Genomic DNA, 19,880 nt, shown 5'->3' with positions numbered 1-19,880 from the left:
ATTCTTACCTGTTGCTTCTTCTAAATCAATAATCTTATCCCTTGATTCTTGCAACTGAACTGTGATGTCTCTCATTTTATTGTCTTTTTCACCACTTTGCACAGTCAAAACTGATAGCTAATGAAGTGAAGAGCAATTACAATATATAAATAACAAAGTCTAGAAAAGACTAATTTCATATTATTTTCACATTTGTACATTATACATAGGATTAGGATTTCATTACATAACTGTACAAAAATGAATACTGCTCAAGAAAAAATAGGGAGGCATTAACCAAATGTCCACACACAAAAAAAGGTGCTTCAGTCTAGAGACAGCAGATATGCCATCAAAACTAGAGAGTGTAAGTTCCAACAGGATGGAGGTGTAGAAACTTATATTTAGGGAGAACGGAGTATCCATTCAGACTCTCAAGTACTCTCCTGCTGTCATTTCCCACACTTATACCAGTGCCTGGTCAGACTGCTTGACACTCCTCAGATCCATTCTCCCCATGAACCAACAGGTCCAAATTCTGACCCTTCTCAGATTAAAAAAATAAAACTTCCTTTCCACACTATTGATTACACTCCTAATACCACCACCGCAAGTTTCCACAAGCTGCCCACCTTCCTTGGCTCCCTCAACACCATGACAACATCCTATTCCCTCTGCTAGTCTCAGTATTCCTCTAATCAGTCCCTGGTCTGATCTGTTTCCTGAACCTTCCTCCCAGCTTCTGCATCATTGTCCTTCCCCCATCTCTTCTTCACCAGCAGATGTGGAATGAACCTTGCTCAAATATGAGGACTGTCAGAACTCAGTACTTCTTTTTATGATGCTTTGCGGAGAAAAAAATAACGGCATAACTCCCATTAACATTTTAATTCAAACAACACAAAGCAAGAAGCACACAATTTAAATATCACTTATAATAATAATTTGCATCCTTCAAAAGTACAAAATCTTTTACAAACAAAGCACCTTTTAAAGAACTATTTTGGTTTTTCTGCACTCCAACTAAATTAGACAACAACAAAAATCAGTCAAAATTAGTTGAAATTTTTGCTCCATATAATGCAAATTATATTTCCAAATAAAAATGTACAAATTGGACTTTACACTAAACAAACCTGCTTTTCCTTGACATTTATTTCCATTTTGTATTCTTTTTCAAGCTGTTCTGCTTTTTCTGCTGCTTCTTTTACTTCAGAAATAAAATAATGTAAATACTTAGTAATTAAACTAAATATACTTCAAGAAATCAAATATAATTGTCATTTTAAAATATATGTATATTTGTATGGCTTTTTCATTATAGAAATACTGCTGAGGTTATGTTTGAAGCTATGAACCATTCAGATAGAATATTTTTTGCACTGTCTCTTCACATTTATTCCAGTATTATGTAAAATGGGAAGTCAATGAGAATTTCATGTATAGAAATGATGCAAGGCTGGGACTTAAGTGTAAATAAGCAAATAATAAGCCCAATTTTTTTGCTGATATAAACCAATCCAGCTTCATCATATATCAAGAAGGTAACTACAGAAAACAAGCAGTGCCATTGTGGGCTGGGCTCCATAATAAGAAAAAAAACAGTGTCTGCAAGATGCTTATGGTGATATGTACTAATACAAAACCCTAAAACAGAAGTAAAACAAGAACAAAGCTGACAGGCAGCAGCACAGACAGCTGCAGCAGCACAGGAGACAGCAAACAGAGCTGTAAACAGGGAAGTTTCGAAGGGAAGACTAAGAGAGGAAGGCAGAGGAATAGACAGGTTAGTGAAGGGAGTGTCTGGTGTTCTGGCAGTGTTTTGGTGCTCGTTGGGGGTTTGTTTTGCTGTGGGTGGTGGTGTTTTGGTTTGGCTTGTGTTTCACAGACTAACAAGATTTATGTGAGAAGGTTATGACAGATACAGAGGCAGCAGTGGAAGTGACCCAAGCAGTGGAAGACACAGTGAAGATGACTGGATGTGGAAGGTGCAGCATGTACATGATCCTGGAGGGGGTACATGAAAAGAGCTTTGTCTGCATGAAGTGACACCTGACAGAGCTGATGGAAGAAAAGATCCAAAAACTGGAGATGCAGGTGGGAACTCTGGTTGAGTTTATAAGGGGGGTCAAGCAGATGATGGAGCAAAGACATGAGGAGGCTGAAGGGAAAAGCTCGGACATGCAGATGGAAGCAGGACCAAAGAACTCTGAGGAGAGACTGCTGGGTGAGGAAAGTGGAAGTGGACGCATTTGACTAAGAGAACCAGGCAGAGGAAAAGACAGGCTAATGAAGGAGAAATAGAGCTCAGGAACTGGTTTGCAGAGTTGGAAAATGAAGAAGAGGCACAGCAGATGGTCACTGAAGGTGAGAGGACAAGGAAGAAGAGAAGAGCAGCTAATCCTATAGGAAGAGGGAATAGCCAATGGAGATAACACCAAATATGAGCTCCAGGAGGATACGGGATGGGTTGCGGAGGATTGGCAGGGAGAATAGGAATCGAGAGGACTTGCAACCAGAGGGAACAGGGGATAGACCAGAGACTTGCACCATCACCAGGAAAAGGCAGGTCTACATGACTGGGGACTCCTTACTGAGACTAGACACGCCTGTAACCAGAGCTGATACAGAGAACAGAAGGGTCTGCCAGGTGCTAAGATACAGGAAGTGGACCTGGGGCTGAAGAGGATCCTAATGGGAGCAGGAAAGAATCCACTGATTGCCCTTCATATGGGAACAAATGATACGGCTAGATACTCACTGGAACGTTATCAAGGGAGACTAGACTAGGCTGGGGAAGACGCTTAAGGAAATCGAGGCTCAGGTAATCTTCAGTAGGATTCTGCTGGTTCCTAGAGAAGGACAAAGTTGTGACAAGATTATGATGATCAACAGATGGCTCAGGCAGTGGTGCTATAAAGAAGGCTTCGAGATGTATGGCCACTGTGTGGCATTCATGGACAGAGGACTGTTCCTCAGTATGGACTTCACTTGAGTAAGGAGGGAAATAGACTTCTAGGATGGAGGCTGGCACAACTGATTAAGAGAGCTTTAAACGAGGAATTTGGGGGAGATGTCCAGGTAATCTCCATGCCAGTTTTTAACATTGAGAGGGAAGAAAACGAAGTAAGAAAGGATACAGCCATGGGTAAGAGAATGGACATAAGGAGGAAGGGTAGTGTAGATACCAGTTTAATAGGTGATACTGGCGGTAGAATGTATCTGCTTATCGGGTAAAGAATGTGAGCGATGCCAAACAGCAAAAATTAAGATGTTTGTATACCAATGTGAGGAGCCTAGGTTAAAAAAAAAAATGGAGGAACTAAAGTTACTGGTGCAGGAAGTGAAACCAGATATTGTAGGGATAACAGAAACATGGTGGAATAGTAGTCATGACGGGAGTACAGGTATTGAAAGGTATGTGCAGTTTAGGAAAGACAGAAAAAAAAGGCAAAGGTGGTGGAGTAGCATTGTACATCAATGATGAGGTAGACTGTAAATAAATAAGAAGGGATGGAATGGATAAGATAGAGTCTGTTTAGGCAAAAAATCACATTGGGGAAGAAAGCTAATAGAGCATCCCCGAGATAGTGCTTGGGGTGTGCTATAGACCGCTGGGATCTGATTTGGATATGGATAAAGATCTCTTTAATGTTTTTAATGAAGTAAACACCAATGGGAATTGCGTGACCATGGGAGACTAACTTCCCAGATATAGACTGGAGGACAAGTGCTAATAATAAGAACAGATTTTCCTAGATGTGATAACTGATCGATTCCTTCATCAAGTAGTTGCTGAACCAAGAGGGGATGTGTGGCAAGGCAATGACTCACTGGCATGGCGCCTCCTGCTGGTCGTCCTGGAATTAGCTCTTCCATCCCAAAGCGCCCTCTGCAGGCTGGTGTCTTGCCTGCCGCTGGCCCCCGTGTCCCTCCTGGACCCCAGTGCCCCTCTCTGTCAGGGTTCGGTCCCAGCAGTAAGCCACAATCTAGGTCTCCCCACCCAGTGGAACCCTCAACCCTCTATCCCCATCTTGCCTCAGTGGCTACTGCCAGTCACCATCTAGCCCCCGCTCACTGGGGCAGACTGCAGTCTGTAAACCACTCATCATCGGCAATGGGGGACAGGACCTGCTGCCTTTGCCAATCTCTGGGCTGGCCTTCTGCAGCCCCAGTACCTTTTCATAGGCCCTTTTCAAGGCCTGCAGCCTGAGGTTTTATTAGGCGGGAGCTCCCCAGCTCCATCTGCCCTTCCCCAGCACTGTTCCACCTCAGGTACCCTTCTCAGCTTGCAGTCAGCCAGGTTCTTGTCTCTCAGAAGCCAGAGAGAGAGACTCCCTTTTTGAGTTCCTGGCTCACAGCCCTTTTATAGGGCCAGTTGCGGCCTGATTGGGGTGTGGCCCCAGCTGTGGCTGTTTCTCCAATCAGCCTAGCTTTTTGCATCTGTAGCCCTCTCCAGGGCTGCTTTCATCCCCTGTTTTGTAGGAGTGGGGCAGCTGCCCCACTACAGGATGCCATTTTAAGATTTGGTTTTGGTGAGTAGTGAGGACCTCACAGAAGAAATGGTTGTAGGGGACAACCTTGGTTTGAGCAATCATGAGCTAATTCAGTTCAAACTAAATAGAAGGATAAACGAAAATAGGTCTGTGACTAGGGGTTTAAATTTCAAAAGGGTTAACTTTAAAAAAATAAGGAAATTAGTTAGGGAAGTGGATTGGACTGAAAAACTTGTGGATCTAAAGGCGGAGGAGACCTGGAATTACTTCAAGTCAAAGTTGCAGAAACTATCAGAAGTCTGCATCCCAAGAAAGGGGAAAACACTCATAGGCAGGAGTTGTAGACCAAACTGGATGAGCAAGCATCTCAGAGAGGTGATTAAGAAAAAGAAAAAGCCTACAAGGAGTGGAAGATGGGAGGGATCAGCAAGGAAAGCTACCTTATTGAGGTCAGAACATGTAGGAACAAAGTGAAAAAGGCCAAAAGCCATGGGGAGTTGGACCTTGCAAAGGGACTTAAACCCAATAGTAAAGGGTTCTATTGCCATATAAATAAGAAGAAAAAAAGAAAGAAGAAGTGGGACCGCTAAACACTGAGGATGGAGTAGAGATTAAGGATAATCTAGGCATGACCCAATATTTAAACAAATATTTTGCCTCAGTCTTTAATGAGGCTAATGAGGAGCGTAGGGATAATGATAGGATGACAAATGACGATATGGAGGTAGATATTACCACATCCGAGGTAGAAGCCAAACTCGAACAGTTTAATGGGACTAAATCGGGGGGCCTAGATAATCTTCATCCAAGAATATTAAAGGAACTGGCACATGAAATTGCAAGCCCATTAGCAAGAAGTTTTAATGAATCTGTAAACTCAGGGATTGTACCGTATAAATGGAGAATTGCTAACATAGTTCCTGTTTTTAACAAAGTTAAAAAAGGTGATCCGGGTAACTACAGGCCTGTTAGTTTGACATGTGTAGTATGCAAGGTCTTGGGAAAAATTTTGAAGGCGAAAGTATTTAAAGACATTGAGGTCAATGGTAGTTGGGACAAAATACAACATGGTTTTACAAAAGGTAGATTGTGCCAAAGCAACCTGATCTCCTTCTTTAAGAAGGTAACAGATCTTTTAGACAAAGGAAACACAGTGGATCTAATTTACCTCAATCTGATATAGTTCCACATGGGGATTATTAGCTAAATTGGAAAAGAACGGGGATCAATATGAAAACTGAAAGGTGGATAAGGAACTGATTAAAGGAGAGACTACAACAGGTCATACTGAAAGGTGAACTGTCAGGCTGGAGGGAGGTTACTAGTGGAGTTTTGCTAGATTCTAAACATCTTGGACTGAACAGAGGCACTGGATTTATGGCTTATCACAACAATCTGTAATCTACTTACCCCCCAGTAACTGGGGTGGTGTTAATAGGCACTTCGCCTTCAATGGTCCCTTGAGATGTGTGTTAACTTCTCACGCTAAACAATCTGTCACTGTTTGTATTTAGCTAAACCTGTGACTCTGAGTACACTTCTCAGACCTGAAGAGGAGCTCTGTGCAGCTTGAAAGCTTGTCTCTATCACCAACGGAATAAAAGATTACCTTACGCACCCTATCTCTCAGGTGAATAAATGTTATTTTCAAGCTTTTAGAGCAGTGTTTCTCAACCTGCAGCCCGCTTGCGGACCAATCAGCACAGAGCTGCGGCCCATGCGACAGCCTCAGGGCCACAGAGGTAGTATTGGATGCGGCCCACAATGGTAAATAGGTTGAGAACCACTATTTTAGAGTATTACAAGTATACAGGTTCCAAACCTACTCCCACTAAATTAAAGGGAGTTTTGCCATTAACTTTAAGGGAAGTAAGATTAAGCCAAATGAGTACAAAGAATGGATGAGAATCTCTTTTATGCCCCTTTTTAGAATCTAGTTGACCTTCTTCAGGAATTGTTGCCATATTGCAGAACCAAGTTATGCTGTAATAAAGACATCTGCTCCCCGTATTACCACATAAGCATGTCCTATAATCATGCTTAACAGTGTGCCTATAATTCATTGGTTCTAATAAAACCCATCACTCCTTCCAAAAGTGCATGTTATGCTATCTCCAAGGATCAAAGTACATTATGAGTTTTGTAAACGTTAGGCAGAATTCTCACATTTAAAACACATTTCCAATCTGGAGTTCTCGGCTTGCCCACGAAGTTCTTCAAAAGCCAATATCATTCTCTAAAAAATAAAACATAGCAATAAATGTTCACAGACAAATGGATTTCCTATAATGAAAAAAGAATGTACGTACCATTTAAAAATATGCAGTATTATAAGCCAATGGTAATGTTTCCAGATTAAAAAGTACATTGTTAAACAGAGTTACAGTTGACAGCTATTCATTTAAATCAATATTATTAGAACACTGTAATTATTTTAAAAACTAGAAATTCAAGTAATTCCATACTTAGACGGTAAGTTCTTTAGAGCAGGGACCTCTTTTTGCTAGCTATTTGGACAGTACTTAACATAATGGAGCCCTGGTGCACAACATAGGGTGCCTACGTGCTATCACAGTACAAATAATAAATAAAAGTCAAAGGTTAAAAAGACAAACATTTAACTTAAATATTTTAATATCAAATTCTCTACCCCAGATAAAAATGCCTCTCCCTTCTCATTGACAAATATTCAAAATTCTCACTATATCCCCACTGAACTTCAGAAAAAACTGAAGGTCAAATGTACTTTGCAAGACTCTGCTAATGGTTTTACAATTACTTTGTTTAAAATACAGAAGTCCAGACAAAAAATGGTGCAAAAGAGCTTAATACCTCCCTAATCTTCCACACTTACTCATGTGTTCCTCCACAAAACATATTAAGGGTTTGTCTACAATATTGCTTAAGTTGATGTAACTTAGTTGTTCACGGATGTGAAAAAACCACCCTCGAGGGACGTAATCTCCATCGCCTTAAAGTGCCATATACACCACACAATGTCAGCGGGAGACACTCTCCGGCCAACATAGCTTCCACCTCTCGCTGAGGTGGAGTAATTATGACGACAGGAGAGCACATAGTGCAGTAGTGTAGACCAGCCTTAAGACTAAATTTTCACTCTACTTACTATGCTGTACTTAAAACTGGTGTATATTTTCAATTCCTATGTCATAATATAATTGTATTGCACCTCATAATGTTCGTAAGCATGTTTTGTATGAACAAGTATATATTTTTCAAATAAAGTTCTTTACGTTAAAAAAAACACCATCAACCGAATAGAACAAACTCTTGTAATTATGTTCTTAATAAAGACTTGGGCACTCGGCACCAGTAGCTGCCCATGTGACAATGGAAGGGAATGCTGGGGAGACTGTGGGAATTTTTGTTTTATTTTTATGAGCAATCTATGTGACTCAGTTTTACTTTGTATTGTTACCCACTAGGTGCAAAGAGGTTAACTTCTCCCCAGGACACAGGAAGCGAGACATAAGTGAATGCCACCCTTGAGAGACAACGGGAGACACAGTGACTGAAAATTAACTTTTAACTGTCTGGGAGACAAGGAAGGCTGCATCTATAAGGAGCAACAAGAATGGTTTTTAAGACTTGCTGCTGCCCAGAGCAGCGAGACAGGGTCAGAGAGAGTGACACTAGGACAGATTCGAGGATGACATGGAACAGTGCACAGTTGTTTTCTGCCAATATAGACTCTGTTAAGTTTTCCATGATCTAAGGATTCTCAAATACAGTGTTCCAATTGACTAATAAATGCCAGTTTGTTATGAAAAGGCTACCTTCTGTCACTGCAAATACTGGTTATATTGCTCCCTAAAGTAGTGGGAGTTTCTAAAAGGAGTCTGCAATTGTTCAGACTTGCTGTAGAGCCACAGAGAAAAATCAAGAGTGATGGCACCTAACGGCCCAGCCTCAGAGTTGTACAACTGTGGGTCTTACCTTGTAAAAAGCAAAGGGCTTGGCAAAAAATAGGGATACTCCAAAGAAACTGTATAAAGGCTGGGCTATGAGGATCGAGGGGTTTGGGTCCTCAGTTCTGGCAGGTCTACAACCCAAGGTTTGTTGAGTTTTTTTGTTTTTTGGGGGGGGCACAGGGGGAGACCTGGGTCTCAGACAGTCCTTTGTCACCACCAGTGAAGACAGACAAAGCAGTACCTCACTAGTCCTAGAAGATCAGGACTCACAGGAAGGTCCTATTGGAATACCCAAGGCCTAGTGCCATCTGATAGGCTCACACCCACTACTTACACCAGGAAGTGTCCCAGGCAGGGCTGTCCGAGCAACTGTGCAGACTCCTTGATGATGCTGCAACAGACCCCATTCTTCTCTGTCTTCTGCAATCTGCAGCCAATCTTGTTCCTAGTTCCACTCAACTCTTGTCCTGTTACTGATCCCTATCTTGCTCCTTCCCTTGCTCCTCAGTTCCTGCCTTGTTCCTGATCCTTGCTTCATCTCTGGTTCTTGCCCCTATACCTTGTTCTGACTAACATCCTTATCAATCCTGTCTGATCCCCAGCTTGTTTTCTGGCTCTGGACTCTGACCCCCAATTACCTATCCCAGCCTCTCCCATTAGGCTGGACCACCCACATCCCAGCTCCAAGCAAGGGCACTGAATCTCCTGTAGATCAGTGACAAATGTGTTTTGTATTTAGGAAAATCTCAGCACTCACATCAACTCAATTCAGCTGTTTAAATGTAGAGTATTTTGAAACCTCTTACAATCAATCACTTACCTCGATATTATTATTAAGTGCCATATATAGATGTCTGGTTTCTTCTCTTTCATGTTCATCTGTCAATATAAAAATATTTTGAATAAAATTTTAAGATATGCATAACAATACAGCAATAAATGTAATATATAAGGGCATACTAGATTCTACATATGTTTTTAAAAAAAGTTTTGCCCAAGCATTTCAATACACTGTGCATCAAGAATTAAAACATGGATATGGTGATCTTGCTTCTTCTCATCATTTTACCAAAATGTCTGCAAATGTTATGCAATGCAGAAAAAGTGTATTCTCCATCTAAGTAGCATTCCAGATCAGTTTACCTGGCTTCATTCTGAATTCCACTTCTTCCAGACAGAATGACAGGCTAGATGTAAATCCAGGATCAAACAGTATAAGCATATTATCATTTTTATTATTATAACAGATTCTGATACATCAATACACAACGACAGCAGGAGTATCAAAGATGAGTTGATAATTCCTTGAGTAGCTCGACTGAAATCCACTCTGTTTCACTGAGACTACTTGAGGAATAAGGAGGTCAAGTGATATGGGCACATCATTATACATGCTAGTAGTGCCACATACAACTAGATAATTGAGCATTTATTTACTTCATGGATTGCCCCCTCAACCTAACCATTGTTAGCTGGTCAATTTCCAATAACCATCATGGCAGAAATGAGTCTTGAGCGGGTAGTTATTTTAAAGATAAATTCAAGAAAGGTGTTCCATATGTAAGAGATGGCACAGAAGAAAGTGTGAAGACACTTTGAGAAAAGCAGTCAAATGGACCATCAAGGCTGACAACATTGGTAAAGACGAGTGAACGTGAGGCTGATGCGATAAATGACAAGAACAGATAACTAAGAAGAGGGAACGTTGTGAAAGGCCTCGAAGGTGAGAACAAAACATTTGAATTTGATGCAACAGAAAACTTGGTCAGCAAAGAGATTTGTGTGATATAGTTAGTGCAACAGGCAAAGATTATTATCTTAGCAGCTTCGTTTTGTATGGACTAAAGAGGGATGATGTTTCAGCTGTGCGAACAGAAAGAAAGGATCTTATTTCAGAAATGTTATGAAGGAAAATACAGCAGGATTTGCATGTGACATAGATGTGAGCATAAGGGAGATAAAAGAGTCAATGTGCCAGAATAACCAAACACACTGCTGTGGTAGCTAAGCACCTTACAAAAATGTCATGGGTTCCCCATATAGTGTAATCAATACTGATATTTGGTTCTGCCCTGTCTTCCATTGCTGTAGAAGGAAGAATATTTTTATATTTTTATTATTGAAGGAATAGTATGATGCAAGGTTTAGTCTTGCATTTTGTCCCATATGAGGCAAGATGCAGGTCATTCTTTCCTCTTGTGAAAAGAGGTTTCAAAGCCCTGAGACAACTCTTAAAAAACTTCTGCAACTTGCGCTTAAGACTTTCACTCTTGTAGCTGACAATACCATTGCTCCTCAGGAACACAGCGGTCATGAAAGATAATGGTCGACAACGGGGCTACTCACAGTAGTAAAGTTAAATGTGTAAATATGTACAGGATTGAGGCCAGAGAAACAGAGCAACTCTCCAGCAGTGTGGGTTCGGCAACATTGAGGGTTTTGAAGATTAATCCAGATCAAATACAAGATTATAGTTCTAAAGTCCCAATTCAGGAAAATACTTAAGCACATGCATAATTTTATGTACTTAAATTGAATTTAATGGGACTATTAAATTTACACATATGCTTAAATACCTTCTTGGATCAATGTATAAATGGGTAGCCAATGTAATGTACAGAATACTAGAGTGATGCATTTATTTTATTCTGCATTGTTTAGAAATCAAGCTGCCCCAAACAGGTCAATGTTGCTTCCGATGAATATGTCAAAGAAAAGGTTGGGAGACATAAATGTATAACCCTTTAACAACCTTGTTGCCTTTGGGGGAAAAAACCTCTGAAATTAAGACCACAAAACTAATAGCTATTAAGTCTATGGCTTATTTTCTACAGAAAACTTCATCTTAGTGAGATGAGCCATGCACAACTTACTCAAACTACACTAGAATCCTTGCCAGCAGAAAGAAAGCTTTTTCTCCCATGCAGCACTGTACGTTTACAAATGTAAAACAATATCTAAATACTATTTACATTTGTTGGACTTCTCTGTGGATCGAGCACAGGTTTCCTTGAGCAGATTACATAAATGTCTTGTTGCACTGTTTCTGAAACAAGAAATAGCTATTTTATTATTATTTACATAATATTACAGGGGTGCATAATATTTTGCAGATATAAAAATGACACGGTCCTTGCCTTGAGAAGCTCTGCAATCTAATGTCTTTCTTGAATGCAGTTAATTATTTTAAATTATAAAAAAAAAAAGTATTCAGTATGAAAAAAATTTCTATATTTTATTCATATTACTTACTCTTGCAGAAGATCTTTATTTTCACATATCTCATCTTCCAATTTCAAACTCAGTTTTTCATTTTCAAACTAATTTTAAGAGACACAAATAAAAAATTAGTTATTCAAAATACACTTATTATCTAGCTCCATTTCTTTTCAAATCTCACCTGATGATATATTTTTATGTGCTGTTAATTATACCTCTTATTTTTTCTCTCTGCGCTGTTATTTCAGTCTGACTACAAATATTTAACTCTGAACCCTGTTTTGTGATATAGTTTGTATGAAAGAGGGAATAAACATACCAAGTTTCACTGTACTCTTTTTACAAGTTACACAGAAGCTTCATTTCCACATGTTAATTACACTCTTATTTTTTCTTTGTATATATTAACTCCCTTTTTTCTTTCAAAACAAATATTCATTATTGAGAGGATAAGTTTTTACATTTTAAAATTAAAAAGTGAAGTTTTGCTTGTAAAAAGGTGAAGCTATTGGATCAATTAGACCTTCACATTTTTTTCCACATGAGATTAATTGCTTAAAATATTTTTGTGAGCTGTGAATCATTATTAAATTATATCAGAAATCCAAATTATATTTGTTTACTCAGAAAGTTTTTATTCTTAAAAATATATTTTGAAGTATACTAGACAGAAACTTGCCTGTAACTCTTGAATAGCTTTACGTTGTGCTTCAATAATCTTTTTATTTTCTTGCAATTTTTTCTCTTTCTGCTTCAGTTCAGATTCTACTGTCACTTTCCACCTCTTGATCTTTTCAGCCTCTTTGTAGAGTTTTGAATAAAGCTCATGCATTGTCTCTATATTCTATTGGAAACAGGTTTCACAATTTAATCTGAAATGCCGTTTAATTAAAAATATTCTACGTCTCTAAGAAATATCATAAGAATTCATATTTCTTTAATAAATTGCAAAGCAAGCTGCTCTAGGGACCAAAGTTTAAACTGATTAAATTTGGTAGCACCACTGATGCATTATTCTGAATGCTTACAGCAGCCACTAAAAACCATTGTGTATCAATTTGTTTCATGGAATAAGAAATAACAAAAAAGGAATAATTACAATACAATAAAAATAAGGGAAAATTATCCTAACATACTCAGATCTTTAACACAGCTGAAGGCAAATCCTGGCAGTCATTGATGATTAAACAAGGTCAAATCCAGGCCTCAGTAAAGTAAACGGGAGTTTTGTTATTAATTTCATTAAGGCCAGGATTTCACCCACTAGGTTTCCCATACCAAGTTCCAATGCCCAAAAGTCCAGACATTGGGAGTGAAATCAGTAGGACTTCAGAGAGCATATCCAAGAATTCCTGTTTTTTTCTGCAGTAGAGGGTCTTTATGTGCTGTTAATTATATCAGTCAATTAAGAACTCTAAAAAGAACTGTAGAGCACCACACAAGAAATGTAAAAAGTGACAAAAAGCCCTATGGTACCTTATAGACTAACAGAGGTATTGGAGCATAAGCTTTCATGGGTGCATCTGACAAAATGAGTATTCACCCACGAAAACTTTAACTGGGGAAAATGGGCTGAAAGTACAGTACTGTAATTCAGTTTTTCAGTAGTTCATGCTAGTAAATTATTTGGTGTTTCCATAGATTGTACTATGTAGAAGTGGAAGGCTGTTTAATGTCACTAGGTATGGCCTAGGACTTTGGAGACCAGAGTTCAATTCCCTCCTCTGCCACAGACCTTCTCTGTCATTCAGTGGCTGTACCTTTGTTTCCTCATGTGTTAACCACTAACTGCCTACCTTACAGAAACATTGTGAACAGTGCCGTAACAAGGACAAGGTGAGTGAGGCATTTGCCTCAGGCATGCAAAGCGGAGAGGTGCAGCTCTACTGCCCAAGTGGGGCGGAGGGGGAAAAAAAAAGCCGCGATCAGCAGCGCTTCGGCGGTAGCTCTACCGCCACCACTTCTTTGGCAGTAATTCAGCGGCAGGTCCTTCCCTCCGAGAGGGACACAGGGACCTGCAGCTGAACAATGACTGAAGCAGCAGCGGAAATTCGGCGGCAGGTCCTTCCCTCTGAGAGGGACTCTGGGATCCACCCCTGAATTGTCACCAAAGAGCCTGAAGCCGGCCCTTTCCTCAGGTGCAAAAATTCCTTGTTATGGCTCTGATTGTGAGGATAAACACATTAAAAATTGTGAGATGCTGAGATACTAGATTCATAGTTTGTACACTTAACTGACCTCTTCTTCTACCCCAGGCAAAAAATTTATTTTCTGTGAAACAGGATCTGAAAAAGATTTTTTGATAAGTATTTTTTCTAAATAAATTTGTATAACATATAATGTAATAGCTTAAAACTAGGCAAAACGTTACAATATTTAGAAATGTCTTCTTAGAAGACATTAAAAAGTGAATAAACTAGAAACTTTAAATTTAAAGAGACTATTGTACAAGACGATGTAATACCTTTTTTGGCCTTACCTGGATCTGTGACTTCACCATGGCTTGGTGTACTTGTCATTACAAAAGGCAAACTAAAATAATCTTCTGTGCACTTGTTAAAAACCTGGAAAATTTTAAAAATTAGTTTGCTAAGGTATATCTGAAGACTGGGAGTGCCAAACTGAGAACAATACTATAGCTAAGGCTCTGTTCAAAATTTATTTTTCATTCCCTCTAACATTCTCAGAAAATGTGTGATGAAATTTCACAACCTAAATCTTACCTTATAAATCAATTTTTTCATTTTTAGAAAATACCACAGAAATCTGATATGAGTATACCTGATCTCAAATGCTTTTAAAAACTGAGCATATCTGGAAGTGATCAGTACTTGAATAAGAGACCCCAATAAGAAAAAAGAATATGTTGAACCTATGTATATTTATGCGATAGACAATTAAGGGTGTGCAGGCCTCAACTAGCACTAATGACTGACAGAACATGAAATAGTTCATAATCCAATTGCTTTCAGTGGGACTATTTATCAAGTAAGGTACTATTCAGGGTGAATAAGGATATCTGAATATAGCCCTGACATTTTATAATCCTTGGATCATTTTCTGTATACTAAATTATCCACAATAGGCTTTGCAATTTTTATTTCTCGTTGGCTGAATATCTATATTTTTTCTGTCATTCTCAAATTATTGTAGCTTTCTGTAAAAAAAACAATATTGGCGGGGATGGAATTTTTCATTCTTGTTCTTAGGCCAAATATTACTATTTTTGGAAATTCTGGTAACATTATTTTTAGTTGTTTTGAAGCTACAGTTAGGCTTGGAAGGATTATATTATCAGTGTCAATTTCAGTATACACACACAAACCAACTAAAAAAAATTTCCACCTATAATAAATCAACATTGACAAATAGGCAAAATAAGAAAAATGCTGCTTATTTGTTTGATTTAAGGATTTTGTATATTTCTACATGAGATACCGATAATGTTTTAATGGCTATAAATCTTTAACTTCTTGACTTTCAACATCTATTGTGACTAAATATTTACCGTCTAACCCCTTAGTTTCCCACAACTGTGAAAATTTAAATCTATAAAAACTGAAAAAATGCTGAAAACTAATCATTATTATCCATAAAAATTATTTAAAAAAATAAACAAACCAAATTCTGCCAAGCCTAACTACAACCATAATTCTCCCTGCAGCTTTCAGAGTGCAACAGGTGTAACCTTCCAGATACGCATACACCCAATAATACATGGGTTTTCAACCTTTTTCTTTCTGAGGCTCTCCTCTTCCCCCTCCCATACTATAAACGTTTCATGGCCCACTTATGCCACCGCAAGAGTTTTTCAGTAGATTAATATCCAGGGGTGTGTTAGGGGGTAGCTAGCAGCACAATTGCCCAGGGCCTCACGCCACAGGGGGCCCCCCTGCAAAGCTAAGTTGCTCAGGCTTCAGCCAGGAGCACAGGGGCTCAGGAATCAGCTTTCTGCCCTGGGCTCCAATGAGGCTAACACTTGTCCTTGCTCTTTGGTTTCTTTTGGCAGAGGCCCTGAAACCTGCTCACGGCCCCCTCAGTGGCCCTGGACTCCTGGTTGAAATTGGGTTGCCAACCCTCCAGGATTGCCCTGCCATCTCCAGGAATTAAATATTAATATTCAACTAAATACTCAGCCATGTGATGAAACCTCCAGGAATAGGTCCAGCCAGAATTGGCAACCCTAGATGAGAACCACTGTAATAAAAGTAGTTCAATTAGGCAGGTCTAGAGCTTCAATTTAGAAGTTACGCTTCACAATAAGACACGAATATTTCTTGACAAGGGCCCTGAACTGATCTCCAAGAACGTGACTTCGAGCAACAGCAGAGGGGTGTTATGACACTGATCTATGAAAGGGCAGAGCCGTTTCTCCCTCACCCCACTGCACTAAGTGTAACCCACAAACCCTGCAGGCGGAATACAGCTGGGGAAAGATGGCCCCACCCGCCGCTGTGTCCCCACGAGACGCACGCCCCGCCAGCAGCAGGAAGAGGGAGGGGGGTATGGACAGGTCTTGCGTTTCGTTCACAGCTGAATGTTCTCCGCACTTAGCCGCTGTACGTGCTGGCGCGGACCGTCGTCTGCGCCCCAAACCAGCCATTTTGTTCGCAGCGGCTTTACCTGACAGGCTCCATCATCCCTGGCGCTCGCTTGAGGTTTCACCGCAGACACTTGGCTGCTGCTCAGCCTGGGTGGCACGAACAGTTTAAAAGGCTTTTCTTTCTCCATGTCCCCAGGCCCAGCAGCATGAGAACCAGGGTCCCAAAGGCACAGGGACCGCGCCCCGCCGCCGCTTCCCCAGCCCCTCTCCACAGCGCAGCGGTCAACTGCCGCGCGAGCCTGAGGGAGACGGAAAAGGCGGGAAGCGCGAGCCAGCCCCGAGGCCGGCGGGCCGCGCGCAGGGACAGCTGGCAGGGGAGCCCCTGGCCGCGCGCTGTGTCACGCGAGCTGGCAGCAGCCTGGCCCCAGGCGCACGGAAGCTCATCGGGCTGTCAGCCGGCGGGGGACGGCTCATGTGGTGCAAAAGAAACCAGGACGCCCCCTTCACACCTCAGCCTTGTTCGGAAACAGATTGACCCCGAGGCTGGGGCCATCAGGGTGGTTCCCCGGGGCCTGCCCTGAGAGGAGCGTAGTGGTCAAATACAGCAGCCTCCTCTGCTCCCCTATTCAGGGCCTTGCAGCAACTCCCCTCACGGAAAAGGTGGCTTGGAATCCCTGCCAGCCTCACACCTTCTCCCTGGGATCTGAGGGTAGCTCTGGGCCACCGGTATCATTTGTCATGATCAGTAATCTTCAGGCCAACTTCTGCTCTTGGTAATACCTGTGTAAACCTAATGCCTTCAATTCTATGCCAATAATGTCTTGGCCTCTGTATTTTCTTAAATTATCATCCGGTTTCACTTGTCTTAAAGGCTTCTGGCTTTGCACAGGTGGAATGGAGAGTGTAATTTGATCAGTGGACTATTACTGGTGATAGTGCATAAGGAGGAAAGAGCCCCTGTGGATTCTCAAGGTGAGATAGGACAAAAATCTAAAACAGGGTTGGCAACCTTTCAGAAGTGGTGTGTCAAGTCTTGATTTATCACTCTCATTTAAGGTTTCACATGCCAGTAATACATTTAAGCTGTTTTAGAAGGTCTCTTTCTACAAGTGTATAATATAGAACTAAACTATTGTTGGATGTAAACAAGGTTTTTAAAATGTTTAAGAAGTTGCATTTAAAACTAAATTAAAATACAGAGCCCACTCAGACCAGTGGCCAGGACCCGGCCAGTGTGAGTGCCGCTAAAAAACAGCTCGGATGCCTCCTTTGGCCATAGGTTGCCTACTCCTGATCTAAAATGTACACATACCATATTTATTTTTATCTAAACAGCAAACTAGAGTGGGACATCACTGAAAGGTAATAAACATGGAAATCTCCATCTATACTTGTTACAGACCTACTTTTCAGGATAGGACTGCACTTTAAATTGCCTTTAAAAATAGGGAGAAGAAGAAATGGAAACAAGTAGGGAGGAAAAAAGATTAGGAGGAACAGCTCCCTTCACTTATTTTCTTCTATCTCCATTTCCTTTTTTGTCCTAATAGTCTTCACTTGGTCTGATGTGTTTGTTTCATATTGTTTGTTTCACCTGTTCCCTTCATTCCTTTAATCTGAGGCTGTGGTGCCTCAAAGCTTTACATATTATCTTATTCTCCATTCCTTTTAGTCAGTGTAACAGAGTGTAGGCTACAGAACAGTCATACCTGAGGCACATAACTTACAACTGTAAGTAGTGTAATTGTGTTGTTAGAGCACTCCTTTGGCGCTTCCTAAAGCCATACAAAATAAGTCTCAAACTATACTGAAAAACACTAGTAGTATGTATATAGGGCAAAAACTTATATAATTTCTGGAAAAAGATATATAAAACTTAAATTTAAGGTATTAAAGATATATCTTTAGTCTGTGGTCACTATTTGCATTATAATTCAAAAGGGATGAAAGAGCCACAGGCATGATGGTTTGATTCAATCTGTCTATAGCTAATAGATGAAAGTATTCATACATGGTTTTTAATCTGCCATATGAAAATATTTTAATGACAAAACAGGTGCTAATTAACATTGCCAGAATATTAACATAACCTTGAAAACATTATCAAAGAGAGTCAGCTGCCCCTTAAGTATCATGAAACTTTATTGGAAAAAAAAAACCATTCCAAAATGAAGCTAGACAAGTGTCTGGAGTAAAGAAAATATGATTAGGTGCAATAGCAAACTCTTTGTGGGAGAAGATGCACACCAGCTGCCTGATCCTCTTTCACATTTGTTTTGATTCTGTTAAAAAACAAAAACACTAAGAAGTCAGGTTTTTATAATAATCCTGAGATTAAACTATTTGAAAGTTCACATTCATTCTATGGTGAGAAATGTTTAATGGCTGTGTAGAATGTTTCTAATACATAAGATTTTATTATAGTCTTTATATACCCATCATCTCTTTATTCCTCTCTTTTTAGTAAGATGGGGGCACTAACTGACTCTCTGGAATTCTACCCACACACAGTTATAGGCAGTTCCCAGAGTGTGACTGGATGTAAATTTCCAATGGGAGCATGTAATTTTCTAAAACTGTTTAAAAAAAAAAAAACCTCAACAAATTATTCCCCTTTATAGGCTAGATCAGGGGCTGGCAACCTTTCAGAAGTAGCCTGCTGAGTCTTCATTTATGCACTCTAATTTAAAGTTTCGTGTGCCAGCAATACATTAACATTTTTAGAAGGTCTCTTTCTATAAGTCTATAATATATAACTAAACTATTGTATGTAAAGTAAATAAGATTTTTAAAATGTTTAAGAAACTTCATTTAAAATTAAATTAAAATGCAGAATTCCCTGGACTGGTGGCCAGGACCTGGGCAGCGTGAGTGCCACTGAAAATCAGCTTGTGTGCCGCCTTTGGTACACGTGCCGTAGGTTGCCTACCCCTGGGCTAGATTCTATTCACTTGTGAGGTGGTACATCCATGCAACAGCACTCCTTCTGGTCAAGCATGGCACAGCCCTTGGGTTCACAGCCTAGCAGTCCTGATGCCCAGGAGTCTGAAAACCCTTTCTTCACTCACAAGTTTGTCAGTAGGGGTACCGAAGACCACCCACTCCACAGGGTTCCAGCTCAGAGCCCTCAAGCTAGATAAACAGGATCAGGATTCTTCACCAGACAGTGCCTTGAGCTCCTTCCGATCTTCCTCTGGATCTCTGCAGGTTCTCTTACCTGTTGGTCAGTTCATCCCCTCCTGGGCTGTTGTCTTTGGGCAGCTCTTTAGTAGCTTGCTGACAGAAGCTTCTTTCTCTAGCCTGCTCACTCCTCTGGCAGCCACCCCACCTTTCTGCTTCACAGCATTTTTATCCTCCCAGCTGCTGTGAGACTGCCAATCAGCAGTGGCTAGCAGTGCTTGTACTAACCCTTTGGTTGCAGACCTAGCATGGGGTACATCCACGCCATGACAACCTCACATAAGTAGTTCCATTGATTCTGCTCTTCTGAGTAAGAGGAGGATTTCACTCTTCATAATATTCTGCCTCCAACATAATCTATCATGATGCTATGTCTGTTACAGGAAAAGCATGCTGCTGGAGTCCTTGTATACATTAAGGAAATGGGATATATAACCTGTGCTGGGAGATGGAGCAGACTCTGGAACAGCACATGCCAGCAGTAGAACATTGATCTCAACCACTCCAGAATGTGGCCATTGCTAGAGAAAA

General features: G+C 40.4%; 1 protein-coding gene across 1 annotated transcript in view; it reads right to left on the bottom strand.

The window, feature by feature from the left end:
- Positions 1-16,505, bottom strand: part of SYCP1 (synaptonemal complex protein 1) — a 71,405-nt gene extending 54,900 nt beyond the window's left edge. The window contains 10 exon segments of the mRNA XM_030561805.1: positions 9-117; positions 1,116-1,189; positions 6,642-6,711; positions 9,228-9,286; positions 11,380-11,453; positions 11,660-11,727; positions 12,306-12,470; positions 13,865-13,911; positions 14,106-14,190; positions 16,250-16,505. Of these exon segments, the coding sequence (XP_030417665.1) occupies positions 9-117; positions 1,116-1,189; positions 6,642-6,711; positions 9,228-9,286; positions 11,380-11,453; positions 11,660-11,727; positions 12,306-12,470; positions 13,865-13,911; positions 14,106-14,190; positions 16,250-16,357 (859 nt within the window). The 5' untranslated portion in view covers positions 16,358-16,505.
- Positions 16,506-19,880: the final 3,375 nt, after the last annotated feature.

This window comes from Gopherus evgoodei, chromosome 4 (assembly GCF_007399415.2).
Source record: "Gopherus evgoodei ecotype Sinaloan lineage chromosome 4, rGopEvg1_v1.p, whole genome shotgun sequence".
NCBI classification, from domain to species: domain Eukaryota; kingdom Metazoa; phylum Chordata; order Testudines; family Testudinidae; genus Gopherus; species Gopherus evgoodei.
Note: the sequence above shows the minus strand (reverse complement) of the source record. Positions and strands in the feature narration are given on the sequence as shown.